The sequence below is a fragment of the Haliaeetus albicilla genome, chromosome Z (assembly GCF_947461875.1).
Source record: "Haliaeetus albicilla chromosome Z, bHalAlb1.1, whole genome shotgun sequence".
Classification (NCBI taxonomy): domain Eukaryota; kingdom Metazoa; phylum Chordata; class Aves; order Accipitriformes; family Accipitridae; genus Haliaeetus; species Haliaeetus albicilla.
In genome coordinates this window covers 26528214-26547690 of record NC_091516.1, presented here as the reverse complement: position 1 = coordinate 26547690, position 19477 = coordinate 26528214, and the positions used below count along the sequence as shown (strand labels likewise).

The 19477-nt window shown below is 38.9% G+C and overlaps 1 protein-coding gene across 1 annotated transcript in view; it reads right to left on the bottom strand.

Annotated features, from left to right (window-relative positions):
• TRPM6 (transient receptor potential cation channel subfamily M member 6) overlaps positions 1-19477 on the bottom strand; it is a 94016-nt gene that overhangs the window by 30225 nt on the left and 44314 nt on the right. Inside the window, 11 exon segments of the mRNA XM_069777204.1 lie at positions 353-485; positions 2808-3007; positions 4719-4833; positions 6422-6592; positions 7553-7808; positions 10585-10713; positions 11682-11816; positions 14582-14737; positions 15321-15549; positions 16656-16936; positions 17886-18020. Coding sequence (XP_069633305.1) covers positions 353-485; positions 2808-3007; positions 4719-4833; positions 6422-6592; positions 7553-7808; positions 10585-10713; positions 11682-11816; positions 14582-14737; positions 15321-15549; positions 16656-16936; positions 17886-18020 — 1940 coding nt within the window.

Genomic DNA, 19477 nt, shown 5'->3' with positions numbered 1-19477 from the left:
CAACACTCTCACAACGTTCCTACATTAACATGTATTGCATGCCGTACTCTGGCATGTTTTCGTGGTGCTACCTGGTCTCCAAAAGTGAAACTGAGCAACACCTTGCTATACCCCTTTAACCACCTGCACACTGCACTCATCTGGGGCTGCAATTCTGCCTGCAAGGCTTCCCAGCCAGGCCTGCTATCAGTTCAAACAGATACATTTTATTTCCATCAAATTAGCAAAGCCTATGCATGCTACTATTCCTCGTGTTCACAGTGACCGTAACCTGTTTCAAAAGCATTAGCTTATTAAAGCCTTTTTATATGACAAATGTATGCAAAGAGCACAAATCTGAAGCAAAACACACCTTTCTGTTGTCAGACGGATCCTTTCACTGTCACTGGAACTCAGGCTTTCATTCTTCTCATGAAAATATTTCTCCACACACTGTTCCTCAAAGTCATGGAGTTTCTTTAACTCCTCATCACTCAGGTACAGCTCTGAACAAATGAGGTAGGAGTTGTTATGAAGCATGCTGACAAATGCAATTGTTTACAAGCGTCCATGAGAAAAAAAAGAAAACTGGCAGAACTGTTTTCCTCCCCCTCCCTTGACAGGAGTAAATCAGACTTACCCCCATGAATTTGGGCTTATGTATAAAGACTTAACATGCCATATATATGTAATTGTGGTTTTTATCCTTCCTTAGCCAGGGAGCAAAATCACAGTGACAAAAATTTCAGTGCAATCCCTTTTAAAGCCTCAAAAGTACATACCCAAATTGCTGCTCACAAATATGTATTTTCTCCCAAACTTTTTCCTGTATTTTGTTGTACATGTGGGACTCACGAGACTTATAGGTATGTAAGACTTACAAAGATTTCACCATAATTTGGTCCAGGCATTCATTTAGGGCTAGTCACCTGTAACAATTACAGTCCTTTCAGGTACTCAATGGTACCAAAGCTTTTTTTTCACCTAATTGCTTCACATGTTCATAGGTATAAAACAATAAGCAAGATTACTGGGTGAAATAGAACACATTCAAAAGTTTAAAACCCCACAGCTTGGGCTGCTCGTGATGCTATTCTTCTAGCACACCGTGACTTCTGAGAGAACAGATCAATTACAAGTCAGTATGAAGAGATGCATATGGTGGAAAGCACCTTTTTTCTTTCCTTTTTTTTTATGTACCAGAGCCCTCACTGAGCTTGCTAGGGGTTATCTGTGTCAAGCAACGTGGCAGTATTTGCTATAAGCATGTAATACTCGGCTGCAACACACAGCTCAGTGGGGAAGCCCCCCGCAGTGCTCTGGGGTCCCCATCTCACTCCGAATGAGACTTGATCACCTCCTAGGCTCCTTTTCCCCCTAACCCATCTATGTTCTTGCCTCCAAGATTTTACTCTCTGTATCTTGGTACTTTCATCGATTTTCCACAGGGTGGCACTGGATCCTCATTGCTAAAACCAGTTAATTCTAACCACACCAAAATTTAAGTAGAAGAAACTTATGAAGTAATTATCAAGCAATGCATAGGCATATAGAAAAGGGACACAAAAGTACATAAACAGAAAAAAGTCTCTTTCTGAGAAAAGTGTAGGCAAGGCATAAACCCTCTTCTATCCAAGGACTTTTAGATGTGCTAAGCAGTGTTTTGGTTTTCCTTGTGCCTAATGCACCTTACAAGAAAGACACTCTCTATGCTATGTCAGTGACTTATACTATGCATGCATATAAAATAAACAGTGGTACTTCAAAGGCAGGCTGATGTATCTAGTCATGATAGAGGAGCTGAGCCTGGCAGCAGGAGTAAAGCGGCTCAGCTTTGATTAGTTAAGCCCATTTTTTAACTCTGTAACCACCTGTGAGCATGCCAGATCTTCAGGGATTCATGTTCAGCAGAGAAAATTCTAAGTGAAGCAGAACCCACGCAGGGTCTGCTCACCTCTGTTATTAGGCATCAAGGATGTACATTGCATCAAAAAGGATGAGGCCATATAATACTAAGCACCAATGTTCCCCTATGTTGTTTTAGATAAGGTTACAGCCACCAGACTCTCCTTGTTCCCATTCCCCTGCCTCACCCCACCAACCACCAAGCCCCACTACTGAGTAGTCATTCCCACCCCAACTTCTTGTGGTCCCCTCCCTGCAATGGCTAGGGCTGCTCCTGGCAGAGCTGCAGGAGCTGGTGACAGTGGGACAGGGAACTGGCATTGCCTGAAAAAGTCATTAGGAAGGACCCTGGGATGGAGAAATCCAGGTTGGGAAGGGTGAAGGAGGTGGGCTTAAGATGCAGTGATGAGCCAGTGCACAAAGGCAAGGATGCAGCACGGAGGTGGGAGGCCCCTATCTATGCTCTCTCTCTCTGCATCTGCCATCACTGGATCTCCTCTGGGGCTACTTTCTCTGGGCAATTAAAAATGAATTGTTGGTCTTTTCAGGACAAACATACAGAAATGTGTACCTCCAGTACTGTTTACTTTCTTTCAAAATAAGGCTTTTCATTCCTACAGAGTAAGTTGCTGTCACTTTATTTCAGCTCACAGTTGTGATGTATTTTGACTGATGCACAGTATGTAGCACTGCAAAAGCTACATACAAAGCAAAGCATTCCCCTAGTCACAGTCACTTTTTCCTACATGAGTTCTCAGACAAGCAGGTTGAATTCAGTTTTGCAAATAAAAACAGCCTCCTACCCAGAGAATCTCTTTTTTTTTTTTTTTTTTTTTGGAGGAACTGAGCTACAAAGTGATGGGAGGCTGGCAAAACATTCCTCACGAACTATTTCTTTTAGTCCCCAGCTTAGCTCTGCTTACTTAGTCCAACATCACCTTCCTCTTGATCCAGCTCATTTGGGGGCCGATGGTGGAAGATGCGGTTTATCAGCAGTCCAATGTGGCTCAGGAGGATGAATGGTGGGGGCAGCCATGGCTTCTCATGGTAGGTCATAATGTAGCGGTACCGGTTGTACTTCCAGAGCTTGTTTGATATGGATTTCAAATCATAATAAACATTACTGAGAAGAAAGATAGAGGGGGAAGGGGGGGTAAAACACTCCTGTGAGGAATACTCCCAATACAGCACAAGATGCTTGTCTACAGATCTAATTTGACACTGAAGAAAAGTCCCATCCCTCCAGTGAGGTAAATCAGCTTAGCAACTTTCATTTAACAAGGCAGCAGCATGTGCCTGCAGCTAGTGCACTGAGAATGAGATCTTCAAAGCTGCCTAACGGATTTGGAGATCCAATTCCCATTCACATTAATGGGAACTGGGCAAAAAATATCCCTGAAGTGGCTTTGAAATCTCAGCCAGATTATTTAAACTTTAATACATAGCCTAACTGAGAATTCAACATTGTGTGCCTCTTTGGACTGGATTAAATATAGGAGTCAGGCTAAGGGAAGACTGTTAACAAAATGGTTCTGTGCACTCCCCCTAAACAAAATACTTGCTGCAAGACACAGCTACACAAGCAATTCTTCTGCAGGGTACTCTTTGGAGCTGTTATATTACTAAAAGTGACTGTTGTTGCACTGAATAATTTCCTGTATCTACTACCATAGACCCAAGCACAGGAAAGCAACTTTGTGGTTTCTGGCACTGTAATTTCAGTTGCACTGTCATACTACACAGCCAGCATATAATCACAAAAACATCAGCTTTGCTTCTGGGAGCATAATTAAATATATTGCTCATACCCATTTTTGGTCCCACTTCTGGAACAATCAAATCACTAGGCAGAAGATTTAACATATCATTATTGCTGACGGTTTAAATCTAGAAATAATTCAAATTACAATTTCACAGCTGTGTATTACAAAAAAAAAAAAAATGATGCCTTGCCACAATTTCAGGAAAGGGATTTCTAATTGGAAGTGGGAATAGGATGAGTTTTGATCATTCAGGTTTTTTGAATATTAATCACTACATTTCTTCATTTGAATTTTTTTAATCTACAGCTGACTTTTTCTTCCCCAGAAATACTAGAACTCTAGGAAATAATAATTAACTACTTGGGTTAGACTGCTCTTTACTAATATTTTACAGAACTTGATCTACTGCAAAGGTTTCCCTGTTAAAACTTGAAAGGTCAGAATTACTATAAAGACACTGATTAAATATTATAGAATTACTATGAATTACTACAGAATTACTATAAAGAGCCTTCCTACTCAGGCAACAGACATTAAAAAGCAGATAGTTAAAAACACTACAGTTAGATTTCAGTCTAGAACATACCTAATTGCACCAAACAACAGGAATTTTGAAATTATTTCCTAAAGGAAGAGCATGCTCCTACGAAGTCATTATCCTCTTCCCTTGAATACCTTCTCCACTTATCTGTCAATTTAAACCTTGGGCTACCCTATGATGAACTTTATATAGGCTCTCAGCACAACAAATACAACTTCCACAAACAATGGACAAACTACTTCAGAGCTGAATTAATGTTGTTTGTTTGCCAGCTGGAGTTGTCCACTTTCACAGAGTCAGACTCTGTTTAAATGGCAAAACAGTTTAGGTGTCTGCTCACCATCCCCTTCCTCCCACCCTCTTACCTCCACCATTCTTTTTTTATTCACTGGATCCCCATGGAAGATGGGGTAACAACCACCATCAACATGCCCCTGCTGTGGCGTTTTTGGTGAAAGGCTTTTGCAGAAGTGTTGGCAGAATATGTATTAGTTGCTTTTGCTTTTGTAGGAATATACCATGGTACCTACTTAAAGAAAGCAATAAGCAAGTTGACCATGATGATGTACTGCACAAATAGGTAGACAGCTTGGAGGAACGGCGTGAGGAAGGAGCCAGGAGGACAGTCTTCATTGGTTTCACAGACTGAAATTGAAGGACATACAGAGCATGGTTAGCATGGAAATCAGAGCAGAGCATAACAATGGCATGTGCTCGTCATTTGCCCCAGCAAGAAACAGAATAGTCCTCATTACTTTCATGGAGATACATACTAAATTTCCAACTAAACAGTCAAATTCCACATAAAGGAGATCTGAAACCCCTTCATGGTACTACTGCCCCATAGTTTCCATTGCAATTCATAAGCTGTAGACACCATTTCATACATATCCATCCTTATGCCAGTCACCCTGACTTTTTGTTAAAGGGAAAAATAATGCAGCTGAAATGTATTTGAGAGAAGGCATACACTCAAGTAAACTGAAATCCAAATCTTTGATCCTTAAAGCAAATGGAAAAGTTTTCACTGATTCCACTGTGGAAAGGATACAGCTTTATCAGTACTGGAGTGTTATTCCTTCAGAGCTTCAGTAAGATCACATTAACTCATGTGCAAAAGGATATATGGCTACAAATATTTGTGAGACAAAGCAACAAATCACAGACATTAAGGGATCTCACTTAATATTTTTAAACTGTCAAAATAAATACTTTTCAGTCTTTATAATTTTTAAGCAAATATCACATGTTTGAGGAAATTTTAAAAAACATTTATAAGGCACCAGCTCTAAATTCAGGACATATTCCACAGCATAAAGAGTCATTAGAGAAATCATAGCTTTATTTGGGAAGTCTCAAATTTCTAAAGGTTTAGCATTAATAAGTGATTAAATGGATTAAACTGTGAAACTTAAGAGTATGCTTTCATTTAAAGAATTCTGACTTAATATAACCAAAATACATAGCAATCATGTGACTGTTTCAGCAATAATAATGGATGCAACATCTTAAATTATTTTAATGAATCAGGTCTCTGCTGAACTATGTATCTTAAATAACTGCATCTATTTGCATATCTACTTTTCTATTTTAGGGACTGTTTTACCCATCACTTAGCAGCATGAGAATGCCTTCCATCTGTAATGCTGAAATACCTCCTGGAGTGCCTGGTTCTCTCTTACTAAGCCAAGGTCAAAGCCATAATCAAAACATAAAATTTTTCCTATTTACATTGATTGGTTCTGTTTTCCCTATGTTCAACTGGTTTATCTATTTAAGAATGATACCAGGTGACTCTCATTATGGTGAAAAATAATTTTTCTTTATTTTTCCTTTTTTGTTTTCCCTTTATTCTTTCTTCCTTTAAGGCAACTTTGTAGTCTTCTCTCCAAGAGATCAGCAGCTTTGGATTCACCTAATTGGAAAGTCATTTCACTGCCAGATCCCCTGACCATGAACTAGCTTAGTTTTAGTTCCTATGTGCTTTGCTCTGAGCTTTGCAATATACTTCATTTGAAAAGCTAAATTTGAAGGTTTTAAACCTTAATCTTTATTTTTAACAAAGAAACTAATATTCTCACATTTATTCATGCAGTATTACTCATTAAGGACACATATATTCTGGAATCAAAATTGTTTGAGAAAGAATAGACTCAATATGTAATCAAAAGTCTAGTAGCCCAAAGTAGGCATTAGACTCAAGTTGTTAGGTTGTACTATGAAAATTACCTACCATCTATTTCTCCAGCATAGACCTCACCAAACATCATCCAGTAGGGTTGAAATACAATATCTCGTGCCAGAGTCCAAGAAGGAGGCTCCTCTGGTGAAAGGATTGCCTTTCGTGACACTCCAAAACTCAACAAGACTATGGCCATCATGACCACAATATAGAACATGTTTGCTGTCTGGAAGACATGTTTGCATGAAAGAATTAGCTGTGTTAATTGTATGTAAAGGAGATGTACACTTTAGGGAAGAGTATTAATCACTGTTTCTACAAGTCAGAATATAAAACCAGGGCTAATAATCTAATATGATGAAGGAAAAAAAAAAAACCTATTTCTATGACCTGGACTACGCAAGTATTTTATAGAGGTTAAAGTCACCGTGGACCAAAAAGGCCACAAGTCCTGCTTGCCTCTCAATTCCCTCTTAAGATCTTAAGCAAGATTTGAAAAATGCAGAGAACTTATGATGGTGTTTTTCCTCAGTAGTATTTCTTCCAAACTGAGAGCAAGGAATAGCAGTGAAAATTATTTTGCCTTCTCACACTGAATCGGAATTACTATGCAAGACAGAATATAAAAGCATTAATAAGATACTTCCCAATAACTGAGGGAAATTACAGTGGGAATCTGCAGATGTCCCTAAAGACTAAGCAGCAGTTCAGCAGCAGTTCTTATACCAAAAGAGAAAAAAAATTAACTTTGATCTCAGAGAAATTTTGCCTGCTAAAATGGGATATAATTATTTGAATCAAAATGTAAAATAATAATGAGACAGTTTCCAAGAGCTAAGGGAATTATCTATAGTAGTGAGCCCGTCTGCAAGACACAGTGATTTTTCTTTCTCCTATTATCAAGCTGGATCAGAAACTCAACTCAAATGCAACCCTTCTCTAAGGAACAAAGCCAAAATGGCTTTTGTGAATAAATTCAAATAATGAATAAATTAGAGAGAACTGAAATTGATTTTGGTCAACTCACAAACAGAAAAAGACATGGCATTTTCAGGTAATACATTCACTAGGAATTACTGGGTGACTTCTCCTTTGACCATTATTCTTTTCTGTCACTTCTGACCTTTATACATTTCTCAACAAATGCCTTAACTACAAAAATATTGCTCCAAAGCATAATACTTACCATTTTTCCAATCATTGTCAGGTATGGGCCAGCGTGCTGATTCACAGCAAAAAGATCAAGGAGCCGAGCATACCAAAATATTATATCCAAGCAGTAAAGTAGCCTCCCTGCAGTTTGAACAGGGGGGTCGGACCAGCGCAAGCCAAAACCAATCATAAACAGGATGATAGCTATAGAATCAGTAAAATTCCAGTATTCAGAAACCCAAACCTTCACTTTTTGGCGGAATTTTCCAGGTTCTGAGATAAATACCTGAGTAGAATGTGGGAAAAACAAACAAACAAACAAACAAACAAACAAACTCCATTAAAATCACAGATACTTTCTTTAACCTTTTCTGTCTGAACTGTTTCATGATATTTGGGAATGTATAATTTTTTTCCTTTTTTTTTTTGCAGGCCTGCGTACTGCATATTGCCATTCACAGTTCATTGAGGTTTGTACTTATAGTGTTGTATTGCTCAAGTATGCCATACCAAATAGGATAGCTCTTTCTAAGGAAAAATGGATTCTGAGCCTGAACCCATTCACTAAAGAGCACATTCCTCAGCACAAAAGAGGAGCCAATATAGAACTGTTATGCCTACATATCATTATAAATTAACAAGCATTTATTCTAGAGGAATGGTCACAACCTGCAACAGCCCTTTCAAAAGCCCCTAAGTCATGGAAAGTACCAACCTAACCTTGCTGATGGGAAAATAACGAATGCCTTTTATTTCAGATTGAAAATATAAAGAAAGATCCTTGTATTCCACCAAGGACATGCTAAAAAAAGGACTGCTGGCAACTAGCAAGGTAAAGAATGAAATATTCAATCCCTGAACTGTGAGGTGCCCCAAAGGGATTTTAAGCTTCACTGAGCAAATGTGTGAAGTGGAATCTTTGGGAGGCCATAAATAAAACCTTTGCACATTGTGCAAGTGAGGCCAATTATGCAGTGCTATGTAAGATCACACTGATAAGTACCAAGCAAAGGAGAGATTTTGAAATGTTACGCCCTCATTCTGCAAGAATTTATGCATATGAACACATTAACGTAAACAAGCGATCCTACTCAATATAGCTGGACTAACTCACATGAGGAACTAGTTGCAGGATCAGGGCCTAAGGCTTTAACAATTAGTTGATACAATCTAGAGAAACAGAGTCTTGCAGTTATATAAAACAAAGCTCTCAGCAGTTAATTAGCTGCACGTGTAAGACACAGTGTCCTACAAAGTCTTTGCCAGCAGACCAGAACTAGTACATGGACAAAGAAAATCAAGTAGAAGACACGAATCTCAAAGTCTCCTATGAATGTTAATGCTAGAAGGAAGAGCTGAAGAGCTGATGTTTCCACTGTTCCACCATCAACATGATGCAACAGCACAACAGTGATTTCCAAAGTGCTTGCTGTTTCACATTCAATTTTTTTCTCAATTACACAATCCTTGTGTAGGTTTTTTCAATTTTATCTCATGCAGCCACAGAACTTGCATGTTTATTCAAGCTTCAATATATTCCCAGTATTTCTGCTGCCCCTTGAAATCCTTCACCTCTCTCATACTGATGTCACAGTCTTCTGAGTGATCTGTTGTAACAGCATCCTTCACTCAGAACTGTGACTGCTTTTTTGCAGTTTTATTCCTCTAAAAGTACAGCATTTCAAATGTCATATAAAAGACAATTCACACTACTATTGTTTACTATGTGCTGATTCTACAGTGAAGATATGTCTGACCAGATACAATAATTTGGGAAACACATAGCTCTTTGTCCCTAACCTCAGGTTTGGAGTGCAAGTTGTGTTCAGAAGCTTGGATCTAATCAACTGCAAATAATTGCAATTAATTTTGATTGGAATATAATTTTTCCACGTTCAGTGAATCCAGCATTAAAAGTTGATGGTGGGTTTTTTTCCAGTTTTGTTTATAGAGGGTCAGTTAGACTTGATGGAGACCCATAGATTATTCTACACATAACACCTTTTAATTGATAACAATGTCCACGTTGAAAGTAAATATCTAAAGACAAATTCCATATATGTTGTAAGAAACCTAATGGTCCACTCAAAAAATTAAGAAACTGATAGCATATGTCCATACATTCTGTATGGTATGTCTAAATATTTTTATGGTTTTAATATTTTGTACCAGCCGTGGAAACTGGTTTGCTGCTAGATGACTGTAAAGGTGAGATTTGGTAAATAATTATTAAAAAACTGATACTAACACTATGATTGAAACAATAGACAAAAGTGTAGCCAGGTGATTAACTAGTAGAGGTAGTTACTCATAAGTTTTACAGTTCTTTGCTCTTATGACTGGATGTTCCTGTACATTAGATAAGAATAATATTGAAACTGACCATATGTGACTGAAACCATGTTAAGCTCCAAGATCAAAGAACAAGGATGACGAACAAAGACTTGAAGGTCAGCCAACAGAACTTCAAATGGGTCGGTGGTCACAAAAGCAGCCGTTTGACTCAAATGAAGAACCATTGCGTATGATCGAACGTAGGCAGTACTATGATAATCAGTCACAATAAATTTTATGTATATGTATACTAATCTGATTAATATGTAATTAGTTACTCCATAAAACCTGTTTGTGCTGAAGCTTTGGCATGCACACTAGGTGGAATTATATCCCATGCATCCAGCGCTGCAATAAAGAATGCCTGCTTTCTAAAACTCCAAAACGGGTCTTAGAGAGTTTCTTCTACTGACTTTTCGGTATCAAAATGGTGCCTACACTGGGGCTCCAAATTTCAATTCAGCACAATCACTCTCAAGTGACCTGCACATTACTACTGGCTTTATACAGAAAAATAGAGCTTTAAGGACAAACTTTAAGATGCATTTTCAAAGCCCAAGTAATGGTCTTCAAACAAAAGACTTCTCAGAAATAAATGCCCTGTATAATTCTTTCCTTTGCTAAATTCTCTGCAAGAAGAATGCAGGATTTCACATTCTTCAGTTTAAGGTATTCTCTGGTTTATAATATATCCTCTATAGTTGAGAAGCGTGAATGGAAAAGCTTACCTCCCTGACTTTTTCAATAGCAGTGCTGAAAACATAAATGATAACAAGCCACTCTTGCACACTTGGTCTTGGTTCCATCTTCACCAACACAGTGTAAGTGAAGAGCATGAGAAACGCCATGTATGCCATCTACAAAACACATGGTATATAATCCATATGCACAAAAATCTCTAACAAGTTTCTGCAAACATATTAACAGGTGATTAGCCTAATTATATGTATTCAAACTGTCAGATTTTTGAGCCCAAAATCTTTCCTCCAGTTCTCCAGAGTATTTTTTATGGGAATATCCTTAAACATCATTTGGAAATTGGTGCTTTAGTCCTGAAAAAATGGGAGCAGAAGACAAACTATTGCAGCACATGTTCACCTAGGCCCCAAACCCATATATGAGACAGAATATTTTATCTGCACAACCATTACTTGAATGTAAAGGCAGTGCCATGCTTTCATCCTATCCTTCCATGGGAGCAAGTAACCATTCTCAAAGCTATATGAATCACTGCTGGTTAATCAGTGCCTTCCAAAACACAGGAAGAACAGTATTAGGTGGAAAGCACATATTTTAAAGGTACCAGCACACGCTATAAATATATCTGAGATAATAGATTAATTTATAAAGCAGTTAACCACACCCTGTTAAAGGAGTAACAGTTTACGTACATGGTGGTCTGATCCAACAGGCAGCCTGATCTTGAACATCCTAAGCTCTACTGACACAGGGCTAGTTACCAAAATTAATTTAATAAATGCATATTTCTTTATAGCAAATGATATCCTATAGATTAATATTCACTCCTTCAGAAACAGTTCCTAAAGAAAGGGACACAAATATCTATGAGGTATTTAAGGGCAGCTTCAAATTTATTTCTACATGTGCAATTAACCACTGTAAAAAGCTGTGCTCAGGTTTTTCTTTAGTTCCTTATAATCGTTCTCTTTTTTTTTTTTTTTTTTTTTAAAATGCAGCTGCATGATTTTAGCGGAACCACTAAGTGGCTGCAAATCCATGCCAGGCAAAGTAAAAGCAGCATCAAGCAGTATTTGAAGGATCAAAGGAAGGTTTTGGCAATCTGAGTTCTAACATGATGACCAACCGTGTGAAACCAGAACTTGACAATTGGTGCGTTGTAGAACTCATAGATTTTTCTAGTGCCAGGCAGGTTTCCTTGTCCACCGTCTACTTGGCTTTCATCAGACTTCTGGGCAACCTTCTCCACATCATAATCTTTCTTTAAAAGGAAACAGCATTTTAAAAGTAAGAAACCATGGTCTATGATTGCAAAGGTTGTGTCATGTTAGAGGGGAGACAGGCACAGATGTTTAAGCTTTGTTCTGAATATACAAACCATTAGCGTAGCTTGATTTTGTCTGGTTACAGCCATCTCATTTGCAACAATTAACATGCACACTTTTCCACTATAAATACTCATTTAGAGTTTGCTTTTATGACCACAGGCAGTGGACTGGGCATCACCAGACCTGAATCCACTCCTGTTTCTGCCACACATTTCTTTAAGTCTTTAAGCAAAGTCACTTAATCACTCTATGTTTCACTTTCCCCATCTGTGAAATACAGGTAAAAAACAACTCCCAATATGACATAACTGTGTTAGCTAGAACTCCACTGACAACTGTGGCACATTCTGAAATAAGGGAATAAGCATCACATTTCTATTTCTGCTCATGTATACAGTCACACAGAAAATGTCAAGACAGTGAAATTCTAAATACAGTATCTAATTGCTTCTTTTGATGTATTGTATGCCTGATATGAAGATGACGATGAAATAAGTACTCTCTTGCAAAGATCTGCCTACAAAAAATACAGGTAACTTCTTTATCATGTTCAGTAAAATAAAAACAAAAAGGCAAACACACTTGATTCTGTATCCAAAGTTTGACGTTTGTCTGAGTACCCCTCTGAAAGTACAAATATCTGATTGCCACTGAAGCCTAAGAATTGCAGACACAGAGCAGTGGGCAACTGACAAAACCAGAAGGTGCTTAAAGGAGTTTCCAGAGATGAAGGAGAGAGGCTTAGAGAAACGATAAATAGCTAATACTTGGGCAAGGCTGAGGGAACCAGACTACCTTGTTCAGTTTTGTTTCAATGCTGGCCAATTGCCTTAGCTAAAATCAGTGCTAAAACCTACTGCTACTATACATCTGCAGTATAGAACTTTTATGTGACATATTTACCCCTACTACACAACATTTCCTTGGGTTATCAGGGGAAAACTGATTTTTTTTCATCACACTAGACTCAGAGAAGTGCTAAACCAGAGAATTTGATACACAGAATCATCCCAGCGTGTTAACATCAGATCCTCTGAGGTGAAGGAGAGAATTTGTCCCGTGAAAGAGTGCAATTTCCAGCTGTAGCAGGTCACTGGAATTTATGACTGTGTGTGAAAGATGCTCTATGTGGCACATGTACACTGTTGAAATTTTCTGTATATTCTTCTATAATACTTCATATCAGAGTATTTAAGAAAAAGCAGTAGCTCAGCCCTTTGTTTTAAACAACACTCTATATTAGATACAATCAGAGGTTAAGCTTATTGCTAGCACAGGAAGGAAGCAGCATGTCTGAGGCAGGTCAGAAAAGTGCTTATGCACATTGCTGTGTTGCCTTCTACCAGACTGCAGGGGTGGTCCTGCTGCAAATAATTACAATTGGCTTGTCCTCTGTATGATAGCTGTTACCTAACACCATAAAAAGCATTTTTGAACTGACTATATTAGACAGGCACTGCAGGATATAATGGCTTTGAGCATTTTTTTGCATCAGAGAGAGAAAACACAAGCGTGGCATTGACAAGCCTACCATGCTGCTGCAAAAGCCCTCAAAGACAATCCGCGGCCTTTCATTTTACACAAATTGAAAGTTAACTGAGAAGGTCCCAAGCAATCTACAATACTTATGCGCTGTAAGATAAGCAGAGCAAAAAAGACTGCCTGACAGCTCTCACTTGACAATCCTGTTTTCATTTGTTAGCACCTCACCAACATTTACCTTTTTGGATGGAAATTCTCTGTGTCTGCTGTCTACCTCAGACTGAAAACTTCTGGAAATTTTCAGTTTAAGGAATGCTTTGTGGAGAATGAGAAAAAGAAAGGACAGGCAATTCTGCTTAGTGGAAGTCTGGGGGAATTCAGATCTTAAAAGGCAAAGACTTCACCTATGCTGGAGACTCCCCACAGACAGGCCTAAGAAGGACTTCTGCACAACCACAGGTCCCTGCAGAGTGTTTCAGGACTCAGTTCAGGTGACTAAACCAAAAGCACAGTGCTTCTCTTGTGCTTTAAATGGCATCTCTGCTAGGCTCAAGCAATGCAGAAGTAGAGATACTGTGTATTTCAACAAGTAGGGCAGGAGCTAGACCTCTGGAAGGGCTATGATGTAATTCAGGAAACAAAATCTCAAGGAGAGACTAAGAGTGAAGGATGGCCATGGAGAGGGGGAGAGGCTGCAGCTGAGACATGGGGCAGAGGCTACTGGCCAGGCAGAGCAGAAGGAAGGAGTGAGCTGGAGAGGATGAGACCTGGCCTGCCTCCGTTCTGCTGTTTCCCTGCTTTGGACAGCAAAACTGGGCAACCTGAATTGGGTTTTATGGATATGATTTTGTGTATGATATGAAACCATTCTTAGATTATTTGGTATACAAGATTGCATAGGTATTTATCTGCAGCTTGAATAGACTTTGTGCCCTAAAATAACTGCGTAACTGACAGATAATTATAATCTCATTATACTTCTGTGAGGTTGGGAAGGGTTTTCTCATTATGACCAGCACAGAAATGATGCCCAGGACGGATGAAGTGAATTGTCCAAGGTCACTTCAGTCGGTATCCAAACCAGGGATCAAATACCTACGTCTTGAGAATTGGGCCCTGACACTTCCAGCTGATCACCTTCTCCTCACTCCACAGGATTATACTGTGGTAAACAGACAGACCTTGACACATAAATGACTGAACATCGCAGACTAACCAGAGACAAGGCATCTTTAATGCTGGTTGGGCTCTGATCCCCATGATACCATGTGAACTGGTGGAAGTCTTGAGACTGAGGCACATGAGACATTTCTGCCTTGCTTTTAAACTCCAGCATCAAGATGGTGGGAGGCAGGAGAATACTCATAATGACCTAAAAGAGAGACACAAGATTCAGGAAATTAATTCAGCTGTGATAGCATACACCTGAGGCCATAGTCAGCCATGCACAAACCCAGTGCAATTCCATTGGCCTGGGAGGGAGCCACTGGTGTGGGGAATCTCTATCACACTCCTACAGCCTCCAAAGAAGTGTGTTGCTCTTGACTGTTTTGTGGCTTTGAAGAGTGTCATGGTATCTGGGAATACTTTAGATATGGCTCCCTATGACCAGAGGGCATCAGCAGCTGCCATCAGCAGCTCAGCTGGAGAACCAGCAATGCAGGGCAGTGAGAGCAGGTGGGGAGGAACTGAAGGGTGCTGAGAGAATGGGAACAGCAAAAAAACCCTCATGAATTGCATTCTCCTAATGTCATCCCACAGCTGCTTTTGCAAAGAAGTAAACCAGAAGCAAGTACTGTCTTCCCATCTTCCTTTTCTCTCCCAGACGTGCACGTTCCAATCCATACTTAAGCACATTTGTCTGAAGCTGCATTAAACATGTTCATAACCACAAAGACATGTATAAAGTATCTAAACAGCATTTAAATGCTCAGAAAAAGCTAAAGTGATGTTACTTTAAACCAGGAGTTCTTCCGCATCTTCAGGCGTCCCATCCACATATCAGTCAGCAGCATCTGTGTGCAAGTATGGGATACGAAAGGACGCAGCCCCACAGACACTGCTAGTTTTAAGCAAGTTGAGTTGCTCCAGTTTTTCAGTTCATAGGTCAGCAACTTCATGGCCATCTGCTCATTCTGTTTGAATGCTTTCTCCAGCACATCTAAGGCAAGCTGCCCAAATTCCCTAGAGCAGGAAGGAATTAACAGTTAAAATAACAGGGATCAGTCAAAAATCAGAATCACAGCTGCAAAGAGGTTGGTTCAAAAACTCCATTAACTAAAGTTCAGCTAACAATCTCAGTAAGTATGCCTTCTCCCATTTTTCTTGTTGCTTTATCAAGGTATCTAGTGAAAAATAATTTGGGCAGTAAATCTATTTAGTCCTAATCACAAGGTTTAGGGTCCTTCTGTTTTCTAGAGGTTTTTTGTTTTGTTTTGTTCTTAATATCACTCAGCAATCAAAATGGACCCTACAAAGTTCTGTGTATTTCCTTCAACAACGGACTTATTACCACTGTAGGCAAGCATTGCCGACAGTTGCAAAAGTCTCTTCTTTTACACTGGCTCTTAAAAATCTCTGTAGGCAAGACTCCTCCAGGAAGATACACCTTCCTTTAAATTTGGAGCTTTAAACCTTAAGCTTCCTTTAAACCTTAAAGCTTTGGAGCTGCATGCAAAACAAGACAGCACATCATACTGTACTCTGAATCTGAGGCATGATGTCCACAAAGCATACAATATGTCATTAACAAGAAAAACTACTAGAAAACACTAACATGAAACTATAAACTTGAAGAAAATTCTTGGTCTACCTCATTTTTTATTCACTCAGTTATTTCAGCATACATTTTTCTTTAGGTCTTACACAGAGCAGGATTTAAGCACTGATTTTAGTTTGCTTGTTACCACATTACAGATTTGAAAAGTCCAACGCATGTGTGCCATACGGCTTTTTAACAAGTTGAACTGGAAGGGAGACTGTAAGGGAAATTTTAATATTCCACTTGATCATTTAGCAGACAGTGAGCTATGCATTACTCACCTATGTTTTAATTTTCAAATATGCAACTAGATAACATGCTAATAGCTTTCCTTTAACTCGTGACCAGACTGCACACCAATACATAGGTCCATTATATAATATGAAGAGTGGGCAGCTGAAAGTATTTCTTCTACACTTTGTAGTCCACAGCACCACTAACCTTACAAATTCTTAGTGGATTAGGAAGATATCTAACCATTCTAAGCACTGCAGAACTTTATTAACTGAAGTGAAAGGAGAACTCATACTTTGAGTACTTCTTGAGTTCTTCTGAAGTGTCATCCACCATGTTGCTCTGTTTAGCTTCACGTGCCATCGCCCTGTAGAGTTTACAAGCCACAACGGCTTTTACCATGGCTTCCTCTCCATGCTGCCAGAAGAACATTGCCATCCTTTGCCTTTTCATTAATACTGCCCAAACCAGGAGGTCGTTATAGGGGTAAATAAAGCCAGATGACTCATAGTTCTCTGCAAAGTTTATATCCTCTTTTGATTTCTTCTTACACTTATGGAAAGCAGTGGATCTTTCCTATGAATTTGTTTTTCAAAAAGAAGAAATTCTCAATGAATGGTTGAGGTTCAGATTCATGTAAATAAAACTGTACACAAATCTGAATTGCAAGTAACAAACTATTTGACTGTTATAGACATTTAAATCATAAACCACAGCTAAGATCACATTCAGATTACCAATGCTAAGAAGCTGGTAACATTACTGGAGGAAAAACACTCCTTGCTCTGTACCCATGCCACTCATAGTCTCCCCTTCCATAGTGTTGGACAGTCCCCAAACCCCTTGTTACCAAGATCCTACTTTCACTCTTTTCTTGTATTTGTGTCATGACAAGAGAAAAAGCAATCAGTAGACTGAAACATACAGCATAGACTTTTGATACTTAAAGATTATTTTCACTCTTTGCCATACTTGTAATGTAAACTTGCTATACATTTGTGTCTGGATATTTCTCCATTAAAGGCAAAGAAAAAGTCTTACTGGTATAAGTCAGGTTGTCTCAGTGCTATAATGGTTTCATTTTGGCTCAGACTAATTCCAATAAAGCCACTTAAATTCATTCTACTTTATGTTTTGTCTGTCAGGTATATGCATGTGGCGATCTTTGCTCTTCAACATTCTTTCTTTGAAAGAAAATACTCTCTCATAATTTTTCCAGATTTCAGAACTGTATCTTTTCTTAGCAGGCTTACTATAGCTACTTTAATAAGCAATCATGAAGAAACGTTAGGAAAGTCAAGAGAATTCCTACTGTTGCTTCCAAATAAGAAGAGTTTTCACCCATGCTTGATGCTCAGAAATTTGGTGATACTACATTTCAGTGAACAATTAAGTAGAATTAACAACAATTTAAGCAGAATTATGATAACTAACAGCCTGACCAACATATGTCTAAAATCTCTCAATAAAATTATTAGCAGCCTAATATGTCCTAAGCAAAGTCTAGAATAATTAATTATATTACCTTGTATTTGTAAGGCTGTGCTGTTCTGAAGAACTGAGAATGCAAAGTACTTTCAGGAGATCCCATTCTGCTACCCGTTTGATTACTCTGATGAAGGGAATGAGACAGGCTCTGGGAAAAGCTGGAGAGCACTCTCTAGATCCAAAGGCATACCAAAAAACCACAAGGAGAAGAATGCAAATTAGAGATGAATTTTGCCTGTACTTATCTCTGATTGCAATGGTGCCTGTATAAACTGATGTTATTCAAAGACTAGTGAGTCAGCAATCCTATAACTACAACTGGAGCTTATACCATCACAGAAAAAATAGCCTGTGTCACACCTAATTTAAAAAATACGTATTCTTCTGAATGTCTAAATTAAAAATATTCATTTCCCCAATAGCATCCACCATCTACAACAACAACAGGGTTTGCACCAGATTGGAATCATCCAATCTGGAAGCTCTTCCAAGTGCCTACCCTTAATAAAGAGTACCATAAGCCCTTTAAAAGACAGAAGTTCTCTGAACTTTTTGCTGACCATTTTCTCCAAAGAATGGCATGTCTAGCACCCCTGGGCATTTTGTTCAGTGTTGACTGAGTGGGAAGAATGTTACCAGCTGAATCACTAATGCTTTTCCCTGCAGTTCTAGTTATATGATCATGTGGTTTCAGCCATCCCTGTTAAGGTCAAATTTCACGAGGATACAGTGAAGGGTGTTACAACTGCTCAAATATCTCTTCTTAAACATTGTATTAAGACAATGACACACAGGAAGCTCTGTCTCTATGTTTCTGTTCACTCCAAGTAACAGGTTTCATTATTTCTTCTCATTTTCCCTACTCACCCTGAGGTTCTTCTATTAGTCATGAAAGCAGTACATGGAGAGGACGAGACATTTCTGTTGTTTGATTTTTAGCACATGGAAGTACTTTAATCAAAGTCCAGTTCCACTCTGAAAACTGGGGAGAATTCTTATGTAGTAAATCTGCTCCTTCTGTGTTGTTGGGAATTATATTCAGCTAATTTATTGAGAAGTTTAGGCTGTTTCCAAGTTAAAAGTCAATGGGGAAAATGAAAGTTTTGTTCTGAGGCAGTTTGTTTGTTTGTTTGTTTGTAGAGGTGATGCTACAGAAATGCAGACATGGCACAATGTTGTGCTGTACAGTGAAACACCTCAAGCATCTAGAAGGTGCAGAATGGCATGCATATCCAAGCATAACCTTCTGCCTGCACAAAGCCACTGCATTATGGGTGCAGCCTGGCACATTGAGCGTGAGACTTCCCCTGTGATGAAACAGTGCATCACGGAAAAAGCCCTTCCAGGCAAACACAGCTCATTGGCCTGGGCAGGAAGATGCACCACTAGCACTGAGCTGCTTCTAAAAGGTAAGACATTTGCTCAAAAGTCAGGTCAGGATGTCCATGTTGCTCTTCACTATGCCATCCTGACATGCTCTAAGTCTAGTTCAGTGCCTGTTGAATTCAATATTTCTGTGATGTGGTTCAAGGTGCAAGAGCAGAAACATGCAACTGCTTCGCAAAAGGGAAATGGTGTTTGGTACAGCCTTGTGGACCTTTACTCATGGATGACAGACAAAGAACGCAA